Here is a 21,725-nt window from a genome sequence, read left to right on the forward strand (position 1 = left end):
GATTATTTTTTGAATCAATTAATACATTATTAAAGTTAACATTTGAAAATTACAGATTCGAAATAATTTATGTATAATATCTTTTTTAATTCAAATAATAAAATAAAAACTTAAAAAAAAAATTATTATACCTCATTAATTAATCATACAATAATATCTCTTTAATAAATAAAATTAAAAGTAATTAGGCTTTTAAAAATAAAAAATAAATATTAATAAGTTTATTTAAGTTTAATTAATTAATAAAAGCAATTTTTATTTATAATAATTAAAATTAAAAAAAAAATACAAAGTCCTAACTTTCATTTTGCTGGGTTTTTTTTTCAAACAACTGGTATTTTACAGCAACAAAACCTATTATGCTTTCATCACATCATAAATATATACAAACGACAAGAAGATATCTCTCCGACAAGAACAATGGTGAAAAGAAGTGAAAAAAAGAAACATTCTTCTTTTCAATAACTAGATCAGTTCATCCAGACTTGAAGGTTCTTGGCCTCGCCTGAGAGATTCAAGAACACGTTCGAAGACAACGTCGTTAATGGGGATCCTCAACACTCCCCTTTGCTCGTATCCGTACTCTTGGGCTGATCTGTTGAGCAACTCCACGAAGATCGGGTGCCGGAGCATCTCTGCACTGACGATGAATCTCCGCGTCGACGTCTGATTAATCCCCGCGTAAACCGGGAAATGCCCATGCGGTACGTCCGATCTTTGCTTGGTGGCCGGATCAGGAGGCTGAGATCGAAGCATTGAGTATTGGGTCGAGTGAGTCACCCTAACTGGTGACAGTCTCCGCATCAGTTTCTTCATAACCCTTAAAAAAAAAGGACTAGCATGAATGGAGGAAGAAGAAAGCTGAGACCGAAAAAGAGAATGCTTTCAATAGAGAGATAAACAATAAAAGAGTCTTATGGTACAAAGAACAGTACTTGAAAAGTACATAAAAGAAAGAGCAACGAATCAATATTTTTAGGTTTGTTCTATGCGTTATTTTTAAGAGAAAGTGATGGATTGCCACATATCCCACATGCATGATCTCATGTCAATGAAACCATATACTAGTAATTAATTTGGGGCTTAGTTCATTTCAATGGTACTATTATTTTTAAGAAGTAATATTTAATTTATTAATATATATATATATATTAAAAAAAAGATTTGAACATTAAATGAAAGAGGAATCATGTAATAATTATTGAATCAAATGGTTGATAACAATGCTAATAACTTTTTTTTAAAAAGGGTTAATTGCATGTGGGGTTCTTAATAAGTTTCATGTTTTTATTCCAAGTTTGCAAGTTAATATTTGGTAAGGGAATGTGAAGGTTTTTATGCATTTAGCCACTAAAAGAATGTAATTAAGAGCATAAGCATTAATTATTGATCCTATTAATATCTTGATTAGGTGCATATATATTACATGCCAAAATGTAACTTAATCCATTCAATGTATTATTTAAAGACTTTGATTGGTTTAAAGGATAACCCAATTGGTTTCGTAAGATGTTGGGATTTGTTACAATTAATCATAGTATATGATTCTGTTTTTAAGTGCAAAACATCATGTCTATGTCTTATTTATTACAAGTTCAACCACCCTCTTTTTCAGTTTCATTCGGTTCAAAATTCAAAGACACTATGTTGAAAGTTCTTGTATCTATCCGAAATTTTGAAAAACAAACTTAATTTGAGCTGCATTTTTTCTTCATGTTTGAATGAAAATGAACGTATGCCTAAGTGCCCATCCATAATGGGCCAGCTTAACTTAGCTTTTTCAATCTGATAAGATTGGAATCTTTTTCTTGTAATTGTTTTGAGTGATTCCAACTAGAATTCTATTATTTAAAGGAAAAATGACTCCATGATATTTTTTTTAATAGAATCTTTATCATGATCTGATTTATGAAACTAACACTCTTACTTGTTCAATCATCTAATTTGACAAGAGAATCATTTCTCATTTTTATATGTTTCCATAATTTTCTCAGCTTGATATGACATATAGTTGTTGATTAAGGTTTGAATTAAATGCGCATTGAGATTGGTTATAATAAAATTGAAAATAATAATAAAAATTACTATTTGCGATAAAAAAATTCAATGAAAAATTTATATTAAATGAATTTAACTGAAATTAATATTTAAATTTAATTAATGATGCGATGAATTCAATGTAATGAAATCCAAACCTAACTTAAATAGTAAATTTTTAAAACACTATTGAAACTTGCATTTGGGAATCAATGCGAATGCTTTTAAGATAAAACCCTTAAATATATATACTAAAATTTTTTAAGTATTTGTCTTGTACAAAATGATTTTTATGCATTGTCGATGAAAATTTTAAATTCTATAAATGATAATAAAATATTATTTTTAATTTTTACTATCAATATATTAATTTTTTTTTAAATCAACGTATGCATGACATAGATCATAACGTATATGACCTTAAATGAAGAAAAAAATAAAGCTTAATTATCAAACAGTACATATTTATGGTAATGGTATTCATAACAAGGAACATGTACAAAGAACAATGATTATTTGACAAATTAGGCTAATTATAAATTAGAACTTTTCTTACAATTGATTTTTTTTTTTTGAAACTTCTTACAATTGATCTCATCCTTGTGCTTTGTGGTTTTGTCTTTTGCCCCTAAATCGAGTAATTACTATATATTGAATTAATAACAAAAATGTAATGCTTGGCTCAAGAAAAATGTGCAATTGTGATGATTGATGGATGAGAAATTGAGAATCATCAAAAAATAAATAAAAATGCAATTAGGAGAAGGAGGGAACGTGGATTCCGTGATCGTCGGTCCCTTTCTTCCGTAGTCGCTTCAGTACAAATTCCGTGAATACAGCTTGTCCTTTTGATGCTTATGTGGCCGTGTCTTTTTCTACACAAAAGTATATTACATTATGTCTTATTAATTATTAGTATTTATTGTTGCTTTCCTTTCAATTAAATTAACCCATCAATACTTTTTAATAATTTTGGATCGAAGATTATGATTATTTGAACTCGAATTCAAATTTTTAATCTCATTTAGTTATCTAATTAAGATATTGTTCTCAACTTTTTTTAATAGTTAAATACTAATTTCTCACCTAGTTATGTTAATGTCATTTATATATAAGCAAATTAAAAATATATCAGAAAAAAAATTAGTAAAGAAAGGGAAAGAAAGCCAAACTCAAACATGTAAATAGTTTAAAGAAGAAATTAAACTTAAATAAAATTTGAAAATATTTTTAAAAAAATCAATAAAACTTTAAGGTAAAGAGGACCTAATAACTATTTAAGAAAAGTTTTTAGCCAAGACTACAATATCTGAAACTTTGGGGAGGTTAGGAATACATAGAAGGCTTAATTTGTTGCAAATATATAGTGCAATGAAACTTCCTAAAGCATTTAATGCCAATTTATTAGTCATAAAGTTTGAAGATACCATTTCCTGTATTAGTACGTGAAGAAATTAATTCACATTAAAAGATCAAATAGTAAAGGGATTGGACACAACAACCAAGTACAACATAGCTTTAATTGTAAGAAAATGATTTTTTTAATTTAAAAATCAGTGAAAATTTTCATTATTTCCTCTAAAAATGCTAAATGCATTTTCAATTAAATTTATGAAAAATATTTATTTAAATTATTTTTATATTTAATTTAAAATTATTAAAATTTAACTATAAATTTAATTGAAAATATATTTCTCACATCAAATAATGAATTGAGAGGATCATTTTCTTTAATTGAAAGTACTTGACTTAAATAAATTAAAGTTTAAAAAAAAAAAGAAACAAAAAGTAAAAGCATTTGTCAAATAAAATCTAAATTTTTTGTATAAAAACTTTTAGACATTTCAATAAAAATTGTGTAATACTTTAAAATTCTTCATATGGTATTGGAGACTAGAAAGAATGTTCAAAACTACTACTACTAAATGAGAAAACCAACAAGAGTAACACATTAATGGGTATATTAAAAAGCTTATTATAATATAAGAGAATATTTGTCAATTTTTTAATTTCATTTATAAAATTTATTCATTAAATACAAATAACGAACTACTAAAATTTTTAGACATTAACTCTAAAAATCTAGAGAAAATTAATTTTAACAAATACATTGATTGACATAGACAAATTACATAAATAATTGATTTATACCAAGGACGTAAAGAATAGAATATTTATCTAAGGTACCCATAAAATAAATGGTAAAATATTTTATTTTTGAATCACCTTCCATTTTTTCCATTATATATATATATATATATATGATACATGTAAGTAGGGATGATAATGATTCCGAATTAATCACATTTGATTCGGTCTTTTTAGAATAATGTAAAGTATTATAAATTTATAAAATTTGACCAAAATTCAAATCATTCTTTAAAACTAATTTGATTCAAACCGAATTCTATCAGTTTTAATTCATGAAATTTAATTTTTTTTAAAATTTTTATATATTATTTTTATATAATTTTTAATATATTTAAATAGATTGAAATATAAAATAATTATATTTATTTTATAAAAATTTAAAATATAAATAAAAGTTAATAAAAATATATAACTTGGTTTAATTTTTTTTTAATTTTTAATTTTTTCGATCAAAGTCTTATATGAACATAATATATATATTTAATATTTAAATTTAATTTAAATCGAATAAAAAAATAATTCCGATAAAATCAAATATTAAAATTTTGAATTAATTTTGAATTCTTTTTAATTTTTTTCCCGTCCTTACGGGCAAGTAAGCCATAAGTCCAAGTACGTTAATAATAAACAAAAACTTAATTTTGAATACATTTTAAAACCAAAAACTTATAACTCATTAACCAAAATGAGTACTTCGAACAATTTAGTAGGCCATATCAAAAAGAAAATTGTATGTTTTTTTAATGAAGTGACAATTTGAGATAAAAAAAATTATAAGAATTAAGATTTGAATTTTAAATTTATGAATATACCTTTTAAAGATACATATGATTATATGAAATCATGAACTAATTAATTTAAAATTTGATTTTAAATAAAAAAAAATGATATTGCATGAATATTAATTTACTATTATAATTAATTTTGAAAGATCATTACTTTTTTATTTGAAAAAAAAATTAATGAAACTTTTGATTTGAACACGAAATATGTATTTCCAAAAATAAAAAGATTATAAAAAATTTGTTTACAATGAGCATCCATTTGATTGGGCTTTACTTACCGGACCACCAATTACAAGTACATTACCATCCCAAAATCAACCTGTAATAGCCCACGATCCATGAGGCGGTGTTGCGGTCTTAGGTCATTTTCGTAATTTTAAATAACCAAAAGCCCCTACTATATAAACAAAAAAAGAAGCGTGAATTCAACGATTCAAAAAAAGAAAAAAATCACAGAGCCAAAGATTTTCCGTCTTTATAATGGACATGTCAATACTTAAGTGTTAACTCTCGCCTATTTCTCCAAAAACCCCAGAGGCGGCGTTGCTGCTTTCGCTGTCAAAACATGGTGCGATAATCTTATCTGTTATTTTTGGTTTTGTTTTTTTTTTTTTTGTCAAAAAAACTGTTAAGTTTTGATTGTTGGTTGATTAATTCTCAGGTGGAGAAAGACAGGGGAGCTCTGTCTTCCAATGTAGGCAAAAATGGAGTGTTGTGTAAACGTAAGTCGCATTCTGAATCTGATGATGATCTATCTGACATCGACGACGCCAAGGTACGTTTCTCACGAAATTTTTTTCTTTTTTTCGTTTTTTTTCTTGAATTTTAATTTCAATACTCAATGCATTGTAGATTACTAGAAGAGGGTCTATCGGAACTATAATGTGATTTTTTCTATGCCCTTTCTAACCTTCTAACCTTTAAAAGGTAATTCTCGCTTTAACACAAGATATACAAATAAAGATTAAGATTAAGAAAGGACCGGAAGAGATATAATGAGGAATGAATGAGAAGGGGAAGTTCTCTGTTCTCTCTATCTTTGCACTTGCATATTGTCATTGGGGAAAATAGAATGTTGTTGTATGTGCTACCTGCTAATGCTTCATGTCTACCAATGGAGTCCAATGTTAGAATTGCTTAATTGCTGGTGATGTCATATTTTTTAAGAGAAATCCAAGGTAAATAAGTTGTTCGTAGGTCAGAGCAACATGTGCCCAACATATGCCGTACTCGTCAGCGTAAGAATAATGGCCAGAGGTCATGCATTGAGACGACCCCAACAAGAGGCCACCGGCTGGACTTGAACTCAAGACTTTTTCGATGAGGTGAACTATTAATGATGCCAATTGAGCCAACTTCTTGTTTGTGGTGATATCATATTTGTTTTGACATTCATGTAACAACTTGCACATGCTTTTATTCACCATCTGTCTAGTTTTATTTGTTCATGCATTTTTCTCGTCTGTATTGATGTTAGAACTTGCATTTACCTATACTTTTATCATTTTTCACTTTCTCAGAGTGCTACTAGACCATGCATTTGGTTTTTCTTCCATCGAAATTTGTAGCCTAGGTTAAAGAATCTATGCAGTGGTTTTAGCTGGAACTTTCAATCACTTCATTGACACTTCATCAAACACTGGGAACTATTGTCACAAGTTTTGCTTTTTACATTTTTTATTATATCTGTTGCTCATTTGAGATTCATGGCTAATCTCTTCTTTTAATCCTAATCATGTCTTTGGTTGAGGATTATGAGGGTTTATATATTTCCAGGAAATTTCAAAACAGGATTAGCTATATCGGTTCTATTTTTCTCATCATCACTCGTCATTTTGCTTTGCTTACTTTCCGCCTCTTTTTACTTCCAAGAAAGACGCATTTTTTTTTCTTATTATTTGTTTATTTTCCTAACTATTAATTGAGTGTGATTTTCCACATGGGATGCAAGAATGGTGTCCAAATCAATTAGCAAGGGGCAGATCATGAGCAATGTGAGAGCATTTTCAGACTTTAAAAAATTAAAAAAGAAGAGAGACTTTTCCATTGAGTAACCAACAATTCATGTTCACAAAATTGACTCTCAAGAATAAATACCTAATTTCTATGTAAAGAGATTGAAACCATGAAGAAAAAAAAAAAGGAAAAGATAATAAGAATGAAATATATAGTCCACCGCTAGCAAATTTTGTAAAATATTAAAATTTTAATTTTAATGATTTAAATTTAATTTGTAATAATTGAAAATTACCAATAAAAGTTGAAAGTACATATTATCATTGCATTATATTCTTTATATTTCATTTTTTTATATCCCAAAAATTATGTTTTATTTTTTAAAATATCTAAAAATAATATTTTTTATATTTTAAATTTATTTTTACTTTTTTTTTCACTTTTTGACATTAAAAATTATAAAACTTTCAGTTTAAAATTTTTTTAAAAATTTAATATTAAATATATTAAAATCAAAATTTTTTCTTAAACTTTGTAAAAATCAATATATGAACTTAAAAGGCAAAGCATGCTACTAATATTTTATTGGATTAAAAGTTATGCCATTGGTTGTATTTTGTGAAACCAATATTTAGTCTCCATGAATAAAATAAATCATTTTTGTCATGTTAAAACTTATAATTATCGTTTTTAAAGAAAATACTTAAATAAAATTTTTGGGTGAAATTTATAAAAATTTTTTATTAAAGTGATTAAATAAAAGTTAAAATAAAAAATTTTAATTGATAAATTAAGAGATTTTTTTATATAGATTAAGTGTGCACAATTTTAAAAGTTAAAATTTTTTTATATATTTTTTATATAAATATTTTTACTAAAATTGCTTACAGAAAATTTTACAATTGAAAAAATATTAATTAAATTTGAATTATAAGTGATGTTTTCAGTACTTTTATATATTATTAATTTTTTAATTAAGCTCTGTCAATTTATTTAATTTAAATTTTTATTGGATCATTTTAACACGAAATTTCATGAATTTCACTTAAATAATTTCATCTAAATTTTGTTCTCATTTTTATTTCTCTTATATTAGCTAATTAATTATAATAACCACATATCAAGAAGTCAATAGAAAGAAATGTTTAAATGGAGGATAAATCCGTAAATGCTGCAGTAACTAGGGAATCCTGGCCCTGCGGAAATTCCCATCAAAGTGAAAGCACGAGCTATTAGACCAAAGCCCCGGCGCTCCTGTGAACGCATGTGCTTGGACTTTTTTATTTTTTAGTGCTCAGGTGCGTGAGCATGATGTGCTGTGATGATCCAGTGATAATCATGGGATCCTAGTTTAAAAAAATGACTATTTCTGAAAATTACGTTGTCCAATGAAAGGATGGAAAATCTGTGTTATGATTGTGGTTGTAGATCTATTCCAAATGGTGGTCCAAGAAACTTTGAATGTGAAGATGAATTATTTAGGTTTTGCCTATTTGATGGATGGAAATGGAATCAGATATTCATATTTTGGGAGTGAGTCAAACCAGGCCAACTGGGCAAACTAACCCAGCGGCTCAACTTTGTGACCAGAAGGGACCGTGATCTCATGATTCAGATGTGACGTTTCCTCGCCTGCCCCTGACATGACATGAGTATCGAGTTGGCCTTGGTGCTCACAAATCTAACTTTGTCTACCTTCCTAGTTTTAGTGGCTCATCTCAAAGGCTTGCACGAATCAGCCACTTTGTAAATGAATTAACAATTTACGAAGAAAGGAATGCTCTTCTTGCGCTGGCAGCCGAAAATTAAACCAAGCAACCCAAGGGCCATTGGTTGCGCCATATTTGCCATGAAGTCCTTCATCTGTTGCCCCTCTCTAAAAGTGTGTTCTTTCAACCGGACTGCTAGAAAACTGCTCTACCTTATAAAAGTTGCCAAGTTGTCTGCTTTCACTCGGGACCTTGGCTAGATCTGATAATTTGTATTTTTGTGTTGTATTTTGAATTGTGTTTGATACTTGTAATAAAACGAATTATTAAAACAGAAACACAACATAAATTATAAAATATATTTAAATTTTAAATATAAATATGACACATTGATTATATATATTATATGTAACATAATATGATTAATACGTGTATAGTTAATCTATTTAAATATAATATAAATAAATACAAATAATACAAATATATATAAATAGATACGATTAACATCAATATACACGAATATATCGATTAACATAAATATATATAAAAATATAATAAAAATAGTAAATAACTATAAACTATATATAATTTATAACTTAATAAAGTTGGTATATTAATAATATAAAAAAAATACTCACATATTAAAAAAATTTAATACCTATTTAATATGTATTTAATATATATTTAAATTTTAATATATATTACATAACTATATTAATTTTAAGTATTAAATTTAAAATGATAAACTATTAAAGATTAAAGAATAAAATAATAACGTATAAGACTAATATTAATATTTGTATTGTATTTATATTATTAATATAAAAAAATAATTTTATAATATTATTAAATGAGTAGCATAATTAAATGTTCAAAATAATTTTTATATGATATTAAAAATTAATAAAGTATTATAATTAAAATTTTAAAAATAAAAATAATCTTTAATATTTATATTAAATTAAAAAAATATAAAAATATTTTAAATATGTTAAATATATATTCATATTATAAGATTAAATTAAATATATTATTCATGTCATATCATGTATTTAAACGTATTAACATATATAGAATATAAATTATGTTATGTTAAAATTCATATCGATTTAAATAAACATAAAATATATTTTTTAAAATATATATATTTTGGTATTATTTTATATTATATTATTGTGTGTTGTATACGAAATAATCACATCTAACCTTAACTACGAAATTCAATAAAAAATCAAAAACATTTCCCACTGGGAACCCTGTTGATGGAAAATGTGAAAAAAGGATCTTTCCCATTTTGTCAAAAAAAAAAAAAAACCGAAGAAGGCGTATTGTGCCACGTGGAGGCAGTTTGTCAAAATTTGAGTTCGACACGGTCGTAGGTGGCGCTGTTCAGAGTTTGAATTGTCCAATTAATGCCATCGTTTGGCCTAGAAAGACGAAAAAAAGAAAAAAAAAAGTTAGTTAAAGTAAAAGAGTCGTGGACAAGTCTAAGGCCAGCCACCAAAATAGTGTTGGTGGCTCCTGGCACACTGTTGCAACTTGTGTTCTCTTCCATATCCTCATCTGCTTAGGTAGCCAGTCATATCCCCTGACCGGACCCATTTCATTTGATGGGGTTTTAGCCTTGCAGATTGAGACCGCATTTCATTCTCGCCTTGGTTGCACCTCAGTTACACTTCATTAATAAATAAATTTTAAATAGTAAAAGTCCTTAAAATTAAATAAACATAAATTTTGTGTGCAGCCGCCGTCTGCTGACCATCCAGAAAGGGTTCAAGTTTTCAAAGTTATAAAAGGTTAGCCTTGGACTAAAGGTTCAGGTGGTTTTGAAGTCCCATGGATTGTTTACTGTGTATGTAAGGACATGAAACCTAAGGAGTTGTTTGAAACGGTTTCCCAAGCTCTCCTTTCATCAGTAGATCGTGTCTGTCTCAGTGGGTGGGGAGGACATGTCCATGTTGTCACACCTATAGAAGTGAAGAATCTTGAAGGGAAGGATGGATTGAATGCAACCAAGTATCTTCAAGTTCATTGCCAAACTATACAACTTTCGCTTTATTTGTCATTCGCTTGAATCTGATATACTCTGATTAATTCTAAAAAAATCGATAAATTTAGGAAAAAAAATGAACACTCACAACAAATTCACTTGAAATTTTAAAATTGTTTATCATTGTTAAGGATATTTTAGGATTTAAAGAATATTTTGATTAAATTTTTTTATTAAAAATTGTTAGTAGATATTCAAAAATATTTTAAAATTTTAAATTAATTTAATTTATTAAATCAATTTGATATATTTAAAGTTACATGTTACGTTAACTTAACTACATCACTTTATATCTCACATACCTTTTATATTATGCCTATAAATAAATATATTCAGTTATTATTATTTCATTCTCGTATTATTTTTAAATTTTTTTTATTTCAATTTTTTGTACTAATATTTGACTTGAGCGTCATTTTTTTTTTTTTGTGATTTCAAGACTTATCTCTTGAAGTTGAAACTCGGCACAAATATGAGATTTTGAAATCAATCAAAAAAATTTGTTTCATGGAAGAAAATTTTGAAATATATATAGAGTATCAAATATAAATCTAAATAATAATTATAATAATGATAAACTGAACTTGGATAAAGCTCCAAGCCAGGCACGGCACAGAGTTGAGTTATTTTTTGCCTATGGTGGTAGTATTTCGTCATGTTGCCAACTGTCCATGTATAATTGGGAACGTAGGGACAAATAACAATGGTAGTTACGTATAGTCGTGCCAAAAATCAATAGATAAAATAGAATAAATTATCATAAAATAAGAGTTTTTTGTTTCTTTGTATTGGACAAAAGGCGTCCTAGTCATTCCTGCGGTGACTCCGTACAATTAGATGTCAATATATGTGGTGAGTGAGAAGCAGTCATCCAATTCCAATATCCTGTTTGTGAAGAGAGAAAAGATGATTTTGAGACTGAAGCCACCGTCTTCTTCCACATGCTTGCTCTGCTTCTTCTTCTTCGTTGTCTTCTTTTGGTGCAGCAAATCCAATGCCCAGAATGCCACCACTGACCCCTCTGAAGGTATTCTTTCTGTCTGTCTGTCTCTCTCTCCCCCTTTACATTTCTTTCTTTGCAAAGTACAAAGCCATGCATCTTCAAGCATGTCAGTGTAGAAATCAGTTGTCTTTTGATGATTAATCTTTGTAAAACCCTCTCTCTCTTCTCTGCCTAGCTCTCCGGCAAAAGTTACAGACAAGTTCTGTTTTTATTTTGGAAGTGGTGGCTTTCTGTCAACATTTTATACAGTACTTAATAGTCATCTTTTAAAACATTATCTGAATCATTATATGTTTGTTATTTGAATGCAAAGCAACATTCAGACCTTTACATTGAAATTGTCAGTTTGTCCATATCAATCATCCATTTTTTCTCATCCTGACAAATCCATAGATGTAGGCGTGCTTTTATTTGAAGTTCATCAACTTAAAACTGGTTCAAAGATTACTATTTTCGAAAGGAATCTGTCATACACTTATATATTGATTAAAGAAGAAAAAGCAATAGTACTCAGTAACTCATAGTTATTTAATTATGTAGAACAGTTTGGCCAAAAAAAATTATATAGAACAGACCCCCCTATCTCAGGTGGTGCAAAAAGATTAATTGATTTTTTAATATATATATATATATATATAAGTATTTAATTCTATCGGCCAGTTAAGTCTTCTTCTATGACATCATCTCATCTGGGGATTGAATGATCGATATCTATTTTTCATCGGAGTGGGTAAGCATGCTGAAATTTTGAAGGCTTCCATTGATTTTTTTTTCTTCTTATTAATTTTTTATCTAACCAAATCCTTTATCTACCTAATTCATGCGAGGAGGTAAAGGTCTAAATCTGTTCGAATCCGTAACTTAAAAGTATCTGTTCAGAACTAATACTTAGATGACACTTTCTTCTTTGACATATCATCAAAGAAGTTAATCCATTTGGCAATACTTAAGTTATCTCTCATTGATTTCTTTGTCAAATATTTTATTACAGGTTGTTGACAGTTAATATAATCTTCCAAAGTTAATAATTCAATTGCGTTTCAACATTATATTAAAAAAAAAAGATTTTAATTAGTATTTTATCGATTAACGTTTCCCTCAGTCAAGCTTGAGAATTTAAAAGTGTCGTTTTCATCACCAAATGTGAATTCTTTGAGCTTTTGCTTTATGAACCATCACTTTACTTGGTTCTTAATGTCAATGGAAATATTTTTCATCTTTGAAAATTCTCTAGTCTAATTAATAATAGTGCTAATGGGTTACGTATGGGTTGAAATCTTGATATCACCTACTAAAAACGTTAAATCATAATTTTTTTTTTTGTTCTTGTTGTGATTCACAAGTTAACCACACATGAAAACGCATCTCTACTTTGTAACTAATAAACTTATTGTGAATTGAGTATTGAACTTTAATTATTAATTTAAGTATAAAGTTTAAAAATTTGACTGTTAGCTTGATAATTTCTATTAATCTAGATCAATTGTAAGTTGTAACCTTCTATATATTTTGAAGCTGAGATATGAAAAGAAAATTAATCTTTTATATATTCACATTTATGTAAAATGTAAATCAATTAGAAATATAAAAAATAAATATAATTTATTATATAAAATATTTTAAAATTTAAATTAAATCAAATTATAATAATTAAATGTAAGACACATGATGTCAAAAACTAAATCATTCACGTTGAATATTTTTCATTTTTGTCTTAGTTTTGATTTTTATATATTTATGGGTTATGCATTCTTAGCCATGGTTATTTTGTTGGTAATAAATCGCCTAACATGTTTTTTATTCGGAATTATTATTAATGCGAACCAGTGGGGGCATTGAACACAATCTTCCAACAGTGGGATACACAAGCAGTGGATTCATGGAACATCAGTGGAGAGCCATGCAGTGGACTTGCTCTTAGTCAAAGCGACTCTGTCTTTGAGGATCCTGCTAATAACCCAGCTATCAGATGTGATTGTTCTTTCAACAATAACACTCTCTGCCACATCACTAGACTGTATATACTTGCACTCTCACTCTTCTTTTTTTCCTGTTTTACTCTACATATTTTTAAGCCATTATTATCACAGTATAGTAACAGTTAAAATAAGGCCAATTAGGTCCAATTCCAAAGCTAGTTCATTGAATTGACTAGTAATAGGCAGAACAGATTTCATTAGTGTTTGTCAGATGATGTGGAGAGATTTGCTTCCCATGTTGTGGAATTCTTTTGAATCACATTGTTTTGCAGGTAATCCTGCCACTTACACGCTACAGTCTTGCCAGATTATGACTAGAATTGAATCAATAGCCTTTTGGGAGGTTTAATGAAGCAGGGAACTGGTGGAAGTTTTTTGAGTCCTTTTCTAAATCAATTATAGTAATAGTTTACATGTTTATACACTTTTGTCAGGCGGGTATATGCTCTAGATAGACGAGGAGTGATACCAGAGGAGCTTTTGGATTTGCCTTTTCTGACGTTCTTGTAAGAATGTTCTTTTCCCTCTTTTCTTTCTCAAGTTTGATCTGTATAAACCTACATTGATTTTTAAGATTTTCCACATGATTACAGATTATTTTTCATCATAACATTTACATATCAGTAAGGTTATGTCTTTTAGTCATGGAAAATGGTTAATCATGTTCATTATAATGACAGAGTTTTACATTAACAGTAACTGATTATAATCATTCATTGTTTGGTGATGCAGGAAGATTGATCAAAACTTCTTCTCTGGTCCTTTGCCCGCATTTATGGGAAATATGTCTAGACTAACCTTACTGTGAGAACTGACTGATGGTCTTATAAAAGCATTTCAATTTTTGTATACATTATTTCTTTGAAAATTTTCAAAATCTATCTAGCTTTTTAATGGTTTTCAGGCCTTAACAACAAGTTTCCAATAACATTTTTTGGATTATTTATTAAAAAACACTATTCTTTGGATTGTTTATTTATTTTTATTTTCATTTGTATAGGTCAATTGCCCACAATGATTTCACTGGACCCATTCCAATGGAGCTTGGAAATCTTAAGGAGCTATATATGCTGTAAGACTTGAAGAAACTCTCAATGAGTCCTTTTCTCACCATCTAAATCATCAAATAATTCTGTTTTTAAGCAAACATTTCCTCTTAAATGCTATCATATTCCCATGAAAGGATAAATTAGTTGATGATGTCTTGTCAATTAGTTCAGTTAGTCTAGCTTTTGATCGGAAGGATACTGCTGCTTATAGTTGCAGTTGCCTTGTACATATTCTACTATTATGCTGTTGCTTTAATATCATATGGATCTAAATTAGACGAAATCTGTTCTTCTCTTCATTAAATTTTTACTAATTGCAATGATGATGATTTAAAATCTTTGAGGTATAATCAAAACAACAAAACATAAAGAGAACCACATTACAACAGAAAATTTGGTAACACTCAAATATATTTTTTAATACACCTTATTTATACTAGATTTTCCTGTGAGACTCCCCGAAAGGGTTAGCTGCAAAATTTCTTGAAAGGGTCTTTTCTATTCCTTCTATTCTATGTTAAAATTGCTTGATTTGCATGCATATGTAGGTATATACATTGTATGGTATAAATCCAAATGGGTTTTTTAATGTTTTTGCAAATAATATTTTTTGTGGATCTATGTCATGCAGGTCTTTTGGTGTTAATAGTTTCTCTGGGACACTCCCTCCGGAGCTTGGTAATTTAGTCAACCTAGAACAACTGTAAGTTCTCTGGAACATGAATGTGTTTACAGGTTTACTATATGAAATTTTAACAACATTGGTTTATGAATTTGACAGTTACATTAACAGTTGTGGATTGGGTGGTGAGATTCCCTCAACTTTTGCGAACCTTGAAAACCTGCAAATTGTGTAAGAAAGACCTAGGGATTGCAATCCTTCTATATGTTTATGGCCTTTTCTGTCTTCTTGACCTGCAAATTGCCTTACCTTATCATATTAACGGTGAGCTTTCGTGAATTTTAGGTGGGCATCTGACAATGCTTTCACTGGCAAAATACCTGACTTTATTGGCAATAACTGGACAAAGCTTACATCATTGTAAGTTATTGAAGCATCTTGGTTAATTTTCAAATAAATTCTATCTGAATCAGCATCAAGAAGGATAGCTTTGCCTAGATTCTTCATCAGTTTGACTAATCTGTAAAATAATACAGGAGATTTGAAGGGAACTCCTTTGAAGGGCCTATACCGTCCAGTTTTGCAAACTTAACCTCATTGACATCTTTGTGAGTAGATATATTGTTTGTCCTGATACTCCCACACACCGAAGGACTTTCTTGCTTTATCTGCATGTTCATACATGTATGTATATATGTACTTGTATTTGATGCTTTTATACTTTCATGCAGGCGAATTGGTGGCATTTACAATGGGAGCTCTTCTCTTGATTTTATAAGAAATCTAAAGAACTTGACTGACTTGTGAGTTAAGCATACTCTCGACTTCTTGTACTCATCTGTGGAAAAGAAAGTGAATATTTTTGTCTAAATTTATTGACTAATGGACTTATCTCATTCCCTTTTTTTTTGTTTCTTCTTATTTCCTGTAGAGTACTAAGAAATGTGTTACTCACTGGTATTATGCCATCTTATATAACAGAATTACAATCTTTACAAAAGCTGTAAGTTTTATTTACAAATTAACTGCTTCAGTAATTTATGATATTTGCTTCTGCTTTATGTTTTTAATTTCTTTTCTCTTCCAGGGATTTGAGTTTCAACAACTTAACAGGCCAAATACCTAGTGCTTTGTTCATTATGAATTCTCTTAGCTACTTGTAAGCTACAAAATGAAAACCATCCCCTTCAATGGCTGAAAATCTCATGTTATGACAGTTTTATGTTGGACTTTTGGGTCTGGCCTTATGATGCTTTTCACTTGACATTATTCTCCTCCGTGCTATTGAAATGGCCAGGTTTCTTGGAAATAATAGTCTTTCAGGTTCAATTCCCAGCCAAAAGAGTGAAACTCTTCAGACTATGTAAGTCATGCTATCACACTAACTCATTCGTTGAATCAGTTGGGCACTATTCTGACTAGTAATGTTGTGAATTCTCATATGACGCAAAAATTTTCATGTACTGTTACTTTTCAACTTTCACTGTCTGATATTCACTATAGTTGTGAAGCCATCAGTCAGCATCTTCCATCTAGTGAACCTGCATGAAATTGTAAAAGCAGTTAAATTCTCCTGATTCTGGTAATATGTTCATACTTCCTACTTACGTTCTGCTAATTTACTTCTCTGTGCAGAGATTTATCGTACAATTTGCTATCAGGAAACTTGCCCTCATGGGTAAACTTAGGCTTACAACTGTATGTATCTCAAACCATGATGGCTTCCTTTACTTTTATTTTCTAATTTTAACACTTTGCTTTGACGCTCAAGACTTTTTTGGTGCTCATATGGAGCTTAATTTCTTATAGTTGATATCATAATGCAAAAAGGAATCAATTGGAAATCAATGCCAATATTCAACATCTAATCTGTTAGCACATTGTCTTAGGAGACACAAGACATATTATTAAAGACATTGATAATAGATTGTTTCATGGTATTTTATGTAGGAATTTTGTGGGCAACAACTTAACATTTAACAGCTCAAACTCAGGGTAAGTTATCATTCCCAGCACCTTGTTTTACACTCCTCGTATACATTTTCCCTAAGAATAAAAGTGTAAAACTTTCTGGAAAGAGTCCTTGTACGTCTATGAAACCAAATGTTCCCTATTATCTCTACCATGCAATGCATTCTTTTAAAGTTCCTAATCCAGAAATTGTTTTGAAATTCCGCAGGCTTTTACCAGGATTGGAATGCCTTCAAAGAAGCTTCCCATGCAATAGAAATTCTCCACGATGTAAGCTTGGCTAAAACTTTGGAATCAGCATCTGTTATTGAGGTTTTAATTATATATAGATTAATCATGACAAATGCTTAGTACTCTGTTGACATTGGCAGATGCAAACTTCTCGATCAAGTGTGGTGGCCCACAGATGATTTCTAATGGAATAGTTTTTGAGGCTGAAAACAGAACTCTTGGGGCGGCAGCATTTAATGTAACCACTACACAGAAATGGGCAGTTAGCAATGTAGGTTTGTTTGCAGACAGACAAAATCAACAGTATGTGCAGAACAGCTTGGCACAGGTGAGAAGTACCAACACTCCGGAGTTGTATCAGACTTCAAGGCTATCCCCTGGATCAATCAGATACTATGGCCTAGGCCTTGAGAATGGACCTTATAGGATAACCTTGTTCTTTGCAGAAACAGCTTTCCCAGACAGAACCACACAGTCTTGGAAGAGTCTGGGGAGGCGAGTGTTCGATGTTTATATTCAGGTAATATTTCGTTTCAAGTAGAAAATCGTACCATTCTCAGTTGCAGATCATACAATTCATGCCCTCTATTTACAGTATTTCTATGTCACAATTATGTTCACTTAATTTTAATGTTCACTTAATTTTACATTTAGAAATCTTACTGCTATAATATCTCATCAATACTTCATCAGGGAACCCGCCAATTAAGGGATTTTGATATATCAAAGGAGGCAGGTGGTGCTGAGAGAGCAATAACTAGGAATTTCACTGCTAATGTAACGGAGAACCATCTTGAAATTCACCTGTTTTGGGCCGGTAAGGGTACCTGCTGTACACCTGAACAAGGTTATTATGGTCCATCCATTTCAGCTATTAATGTTGTTTCAGGTAAGACACCTTAACACTTATGAATCTTAATGTAATAGGTGCTTCATGTGCGCATCATATATTTTCTGTTTCTAATACCTGTGTATTGTTGCTTAGATTTCATACCAACTGTCAGTGGGATACCACCGGGCACTAGTAAAGAGAAGAACCATACTGGATTGATTGTTGGTATTTCAGTTCCTGTTATTTTCGTGGCTTTGATGCTCATATTTGCAATTATTTATGTTATGAGAAGAAAAGAAGATGCTGATGAGGAAGGTAAGAGACTCAGTGTATCATAATATATATTTTACAGTTATATAGTAATAGTAGTCATTGTATATCAGAAAAAAATGCATCTTGACATAGAAAAATGAATCATCTCCTTGAAGATTTTGTGACGAAATTTGAGTCACTTTTCACTTTTCAGCTAGGCCTAGAGGTAGTGGATACTAAGTGTATAATAATGAAAAATGAATCATCTCATCAAAGATTTTGTGATGAAATTTGAGTCGCTTTTCACTTTTCAGCAAGGCCTAGAGGTAGTGGATACTATGTGTATAATAATCATCTACACTCTCTTGACGGTCATGGAGAATGGTTTAGTTTATTGCAATAGACAAACATAATTTTTCAAAGGCCTTAAGGGCTGTGGTCAAAGTTCAATGCAGCTGTTCTAACCTTCAGATCTCTGTTCAGTATAATTTTTTTGCATGTCATCCCCACAATTTACAGCCTACTAATTGCCTTCCTTGACTCTGCAGTGCTTCTTGGTATTGGCCCCAGACCAAACACATTTAGTTATTCTGAGTTGAAAGTCGCCACAGAAGACTTCAGTTCTTCAAATAAATTAGGAGAAGGGGGATTTGGGCCTGTATACAAGGTAAACTATTTTAGCGTGTAACTATGGTAACAGCTTGGCATGTGATGATGAAAATTACTGGGAGAGGATGATTTATTACAATGTTACTGAATTATAGTACTACATTTTAGGGTACGCTTTCTGATGGGAGAGTTGTGGCTGTGAAGCAACTTTCAGTAGCATCACACCAAGGGAAGAATCAATTTGTTACTGAGATAGCTACCATTTCAGCAGTGCAACACCGTAATCTTGTCAAACTACATGGGTGCTGCATTGAAGGAAATAGGCGCCTCCTTGTTTACGAGTATCTTGAAAACAAAAGCCTTGATCAGGCACTTTTTGGTACGAGAACATTCTATAATCTTTTCATGCTTTCCACTCTTTGGAATCTGGAACCCAAGTCTTTTTCTGTTACCAAAATTATCAAAATGGATCTAACTATAATTGTACAACTTTATTTTACAAACAAAAAGTAAAAGAATGGATTTGAATGGTATGATAAACATGTGCAAGATTTATTTTCTCTTCAATCTTTTGACATGAATGCAGTATATGTGTAGTACAATTTATTCCTTTGCTGATTAATGAACATGCTTATGAGACTTCTTGCTCTATAAACAGGACATAATGACTTACATCTTGATTGGCCAACCCGCTTCAATATCTGCTTGTCAACAGCAAGAGGGCTAGCTTATCTGCATGAGGAGTCTAGGCCAAGGATTGTCCATAGAGATGTCAAGGCAAGCAATATTTTGCTTGATGCAGAGCTGTGCCCGAAGATATCTGATTTTGGATTGGCAAAGCTGTATGATGACAACAAAACTCACATCAGCACTCGGGTTGCAGGAACCATGTAAGCCCTTTCGACCTCTTGTTCAGGAGTCCTTCCTTAATGTCATGCATGTGATTTCTGTACCCAAGTAGCTAGATTCAATAATCTTCACAATAAACATTATTCACCATGTAATTTAATTATCTTGAAGTGGCTACCTGGCACCGGAGTATGCAATGCGAGGGCATCTCACTGAGAAAGCTGATGTTTTCAGCTTTGGTGTTGTTGCTTTGGAGGTTCTCAGTGGTAGACCAAACTCAGACAATACCTTTGAAAATGACAGAATTTATCTTCTTGAATGGGTAATGAAAAGGAAATCTTTAACCCTTTTTTGTAGTACTAGTTGTTCAAGTACCTGTTAAAATTTGAAGGACTTGCTCATGGTTATTTATTTCTATTTTCTACAATATCTCTAGACATGGAACCTGCATGAAAATAACCAAAGCTTGAGTCTGTTGGATCCAACTTTAGTAGAGTTCGATGAAAATGAAGCTCTGCGAGTGATAGGAGTGGCACTTTTATGCACTCAGGCATCACCAGCAATGCGGCCATCCATGTCTCGTGTGGTGGCTATGCTTGCTGGAGATATTGAAGTGAGCAATGTTACATCAAAACCAAGTTATTTAACAGACTGGGATTTCAAGGATATAACAAGCACCTTCATGAGTGAAGAAACACAAACATCCATTGTATCCGATAGCAGCGGCATCAACAAGAGTAAGAACAAGACTGTTTCAGGGACAGAACCAATTGTCTCCCCAGTAAACGTTACTGAATTAAGTGACATTAGTGGAGAAGGAAGGTAAGAGTTGTTTATTCCATACTGCTACTTATACCATGTCATTATGTTGGAACACAATTTTGGTACTTTTCTTATGCTGTTTCTTCGGCTGCCTACTTTGAAGTTCTAGAAACTATCCTTTCTGTTCATATATATAGTTATGATCTTGTAATTAATATACTTTGGCAATATTTTGAAATTCAGACCACAAAGACTTGCGGTTGTTGGAATGTAATGTATATGCCATAAATATAAGGGAACACTACTTTTCAAAGCAAAAAAAAAAAAAAAATTCATATTATCACTGTCATTTAAAAATGTCAAATGAATTAGACAAATTATGATGCGATTCGATATAATATAAGTCGTGTTTGATACGAGTGGTTATTAAATAATTAAATTGAGTCAAACACAATATATTTGAGTGTCATGTTGAGTTAAAAGTTATTAAGTTCATGGATAGGTGTGACACAGTCCGTTAAAGCCTAATATCCACACGTGATACGTGGACTAGCACGACATGATATATAAGTTTAGATGTATTGTGTCATGTTGGTTCGTAATTGTTATAAATTGACTTTGACTTTTAATTGTATTCATGTTATTTTTTATATTTTAATAAAACTATATTTATTTTTTTATAATTTATAAAATAAAATTATATTAAATAAATTTACTTATTAAATATTTAAAATTATTGATAGATAAATTATATTTAATTAGTTTGCGAACCATTCAATACATCGATTATTTTTAGTTATTTAAATTTATGTGAAAAAAAAATAACATTCCTTCAAAAGTTATCAAAATCTTCAAACTTATTACATATATATATTATA

At 30.1% G+C, this 21,725-nt stretch overlaps 1 protein-coding gene, 1 long non-coding RNA gene and 1 pseudogene across 4 annotated transcripts; 2 read left to right on the top strand and 1 right to left on the bottom strand.

Moving 5' to 3' along the window:
• Positions 1 to 220: 220 nt before the first annotated feature.
• Positions 221 to 1,010, bottom strand: LOC111278749 (auxin-responsive protein SAUR71 pseudogene; annotated as a pseudogene).
• Positions 1,011 to 5,417: 4,407 nt separating this feature from the next.
• Positions 5,418 to 6,284, top strand: LOC149517644 (uncharacterized). The gene is made up of 3 exons (XR_016344078.1): positions 5,418 to 5,541; positions 5,635 to 5,748; positions 6,171 to 6,284. It is a non-coding gene; the product is annotated as an uncharacterized LOC149517644 (long non-coding RNA).
• Positions 6,285 to 11,561: 5,277 nt separating this feature from the next.
• LOC111279053 (putative LRR receptor-like serine/threonine-protein kinase At1g56130) lies at positions 11,562 to 21,204 on the top strand. 3 transcript variants are annotated; one of them, XM_089764797.1, is made up of 24 exons: positions 11,562 to 11,715; positions 13,519 to 13,708; positions 13,943 to 14,176; positions 14,403 to 14,474; positions 14,671 to 14,742; positions 15,351 to 15,422; positions 15,501 to 15,572; positions 15,687 to 15,761; positions 15,878 to 15,949; positions 16,073 to 16,144; positions 16,273 to 16,344; positions 16,429 to 16,500; positions 16,639 to 16,704; positions 16,977 to 17,039; positions 17,292 to 17,336; positions 17,521 to 17,582; positions 17,684 to 18,063; positions 18,237 to 18,432; positions 18,529 to 18,690; positions 19,176 to 19,294; positions 19,405 to 19,615; positions 19,895 to 20,126; positions 20,257 to 20,407; positions 20,522 to 21,204. In XM_089764797.1, the coding sequence occupies exons 4-24, from the start codon at positions 14,446 to 14,448 to the stop codon at positions 20,909 to 20,911; spliced, it is 2,685 nt and encodes an 894-aa protein (XP_089620923.1). In that variant the 5' UTR covers positions 11,562 to 11,715; positions 13,519 to 13,708; positions 13,943 to 14,176; positions 14,403 to 14,445; the 3' UTR covers positions 20,912 to 21,204. The 3 variants fall into 3 exon arrangements, with proteins under 3 accessions (XP_089620923.1, XP_022721694.2, XP_089620924.1); XM_022865959.2 differs by having other exon boundaries at positions 14,105 to 14,176; XM_089764798.1 differs by lacking the exons at positions 11,562 to 11,715; positions 13,519 to 13,708 and adding an exon at positions 13,812 to 13,942 and having other exon boundaries at positions 14,105 to 14,176.
• The last annotated feature ends 521 nt before the right edge of the window (positions 21,205 to 21,725 follow it).

Source organism: Durio zibethinus, chromosome 8, assembly GCF_047325235.1.
Source record: "Durio zibethinus cultivar Kanyao isolate XHJ-2024 chromosome 8, ASM4732523v1, whole genome shotgun sequence".
In the NCBI taxonomy this organism is placed as follows: Eukaryota; Viridiplantae; Streptophyta; class Magnoliopsida; order Malvales; family Malvaceae; genus Durio; species Durio zibethinus.

Coding starts and splice junctions, on each gene's coding strand:
- LOC111279053 (XM_022865959.2), top strand. CDS start 11,595: ATGATTTTGAGACTGAAGCCACCGTCTTCTTCCACATGCTTGCTCTGC. Junction 11,716..13,518: donor CACCACTGACCCCTCTGAAG/GTATTCTTTCTG, acceptor AATGCGAACCAG/TGGGGGCATTGAACACAATC. Junction 15,423..15,500: donor TTAGTCAACCTAGAACAACT/GTAAGTTCTCTG, acceptor TGAATTTGACAG/TTACATTAACAGTTGTGGAT.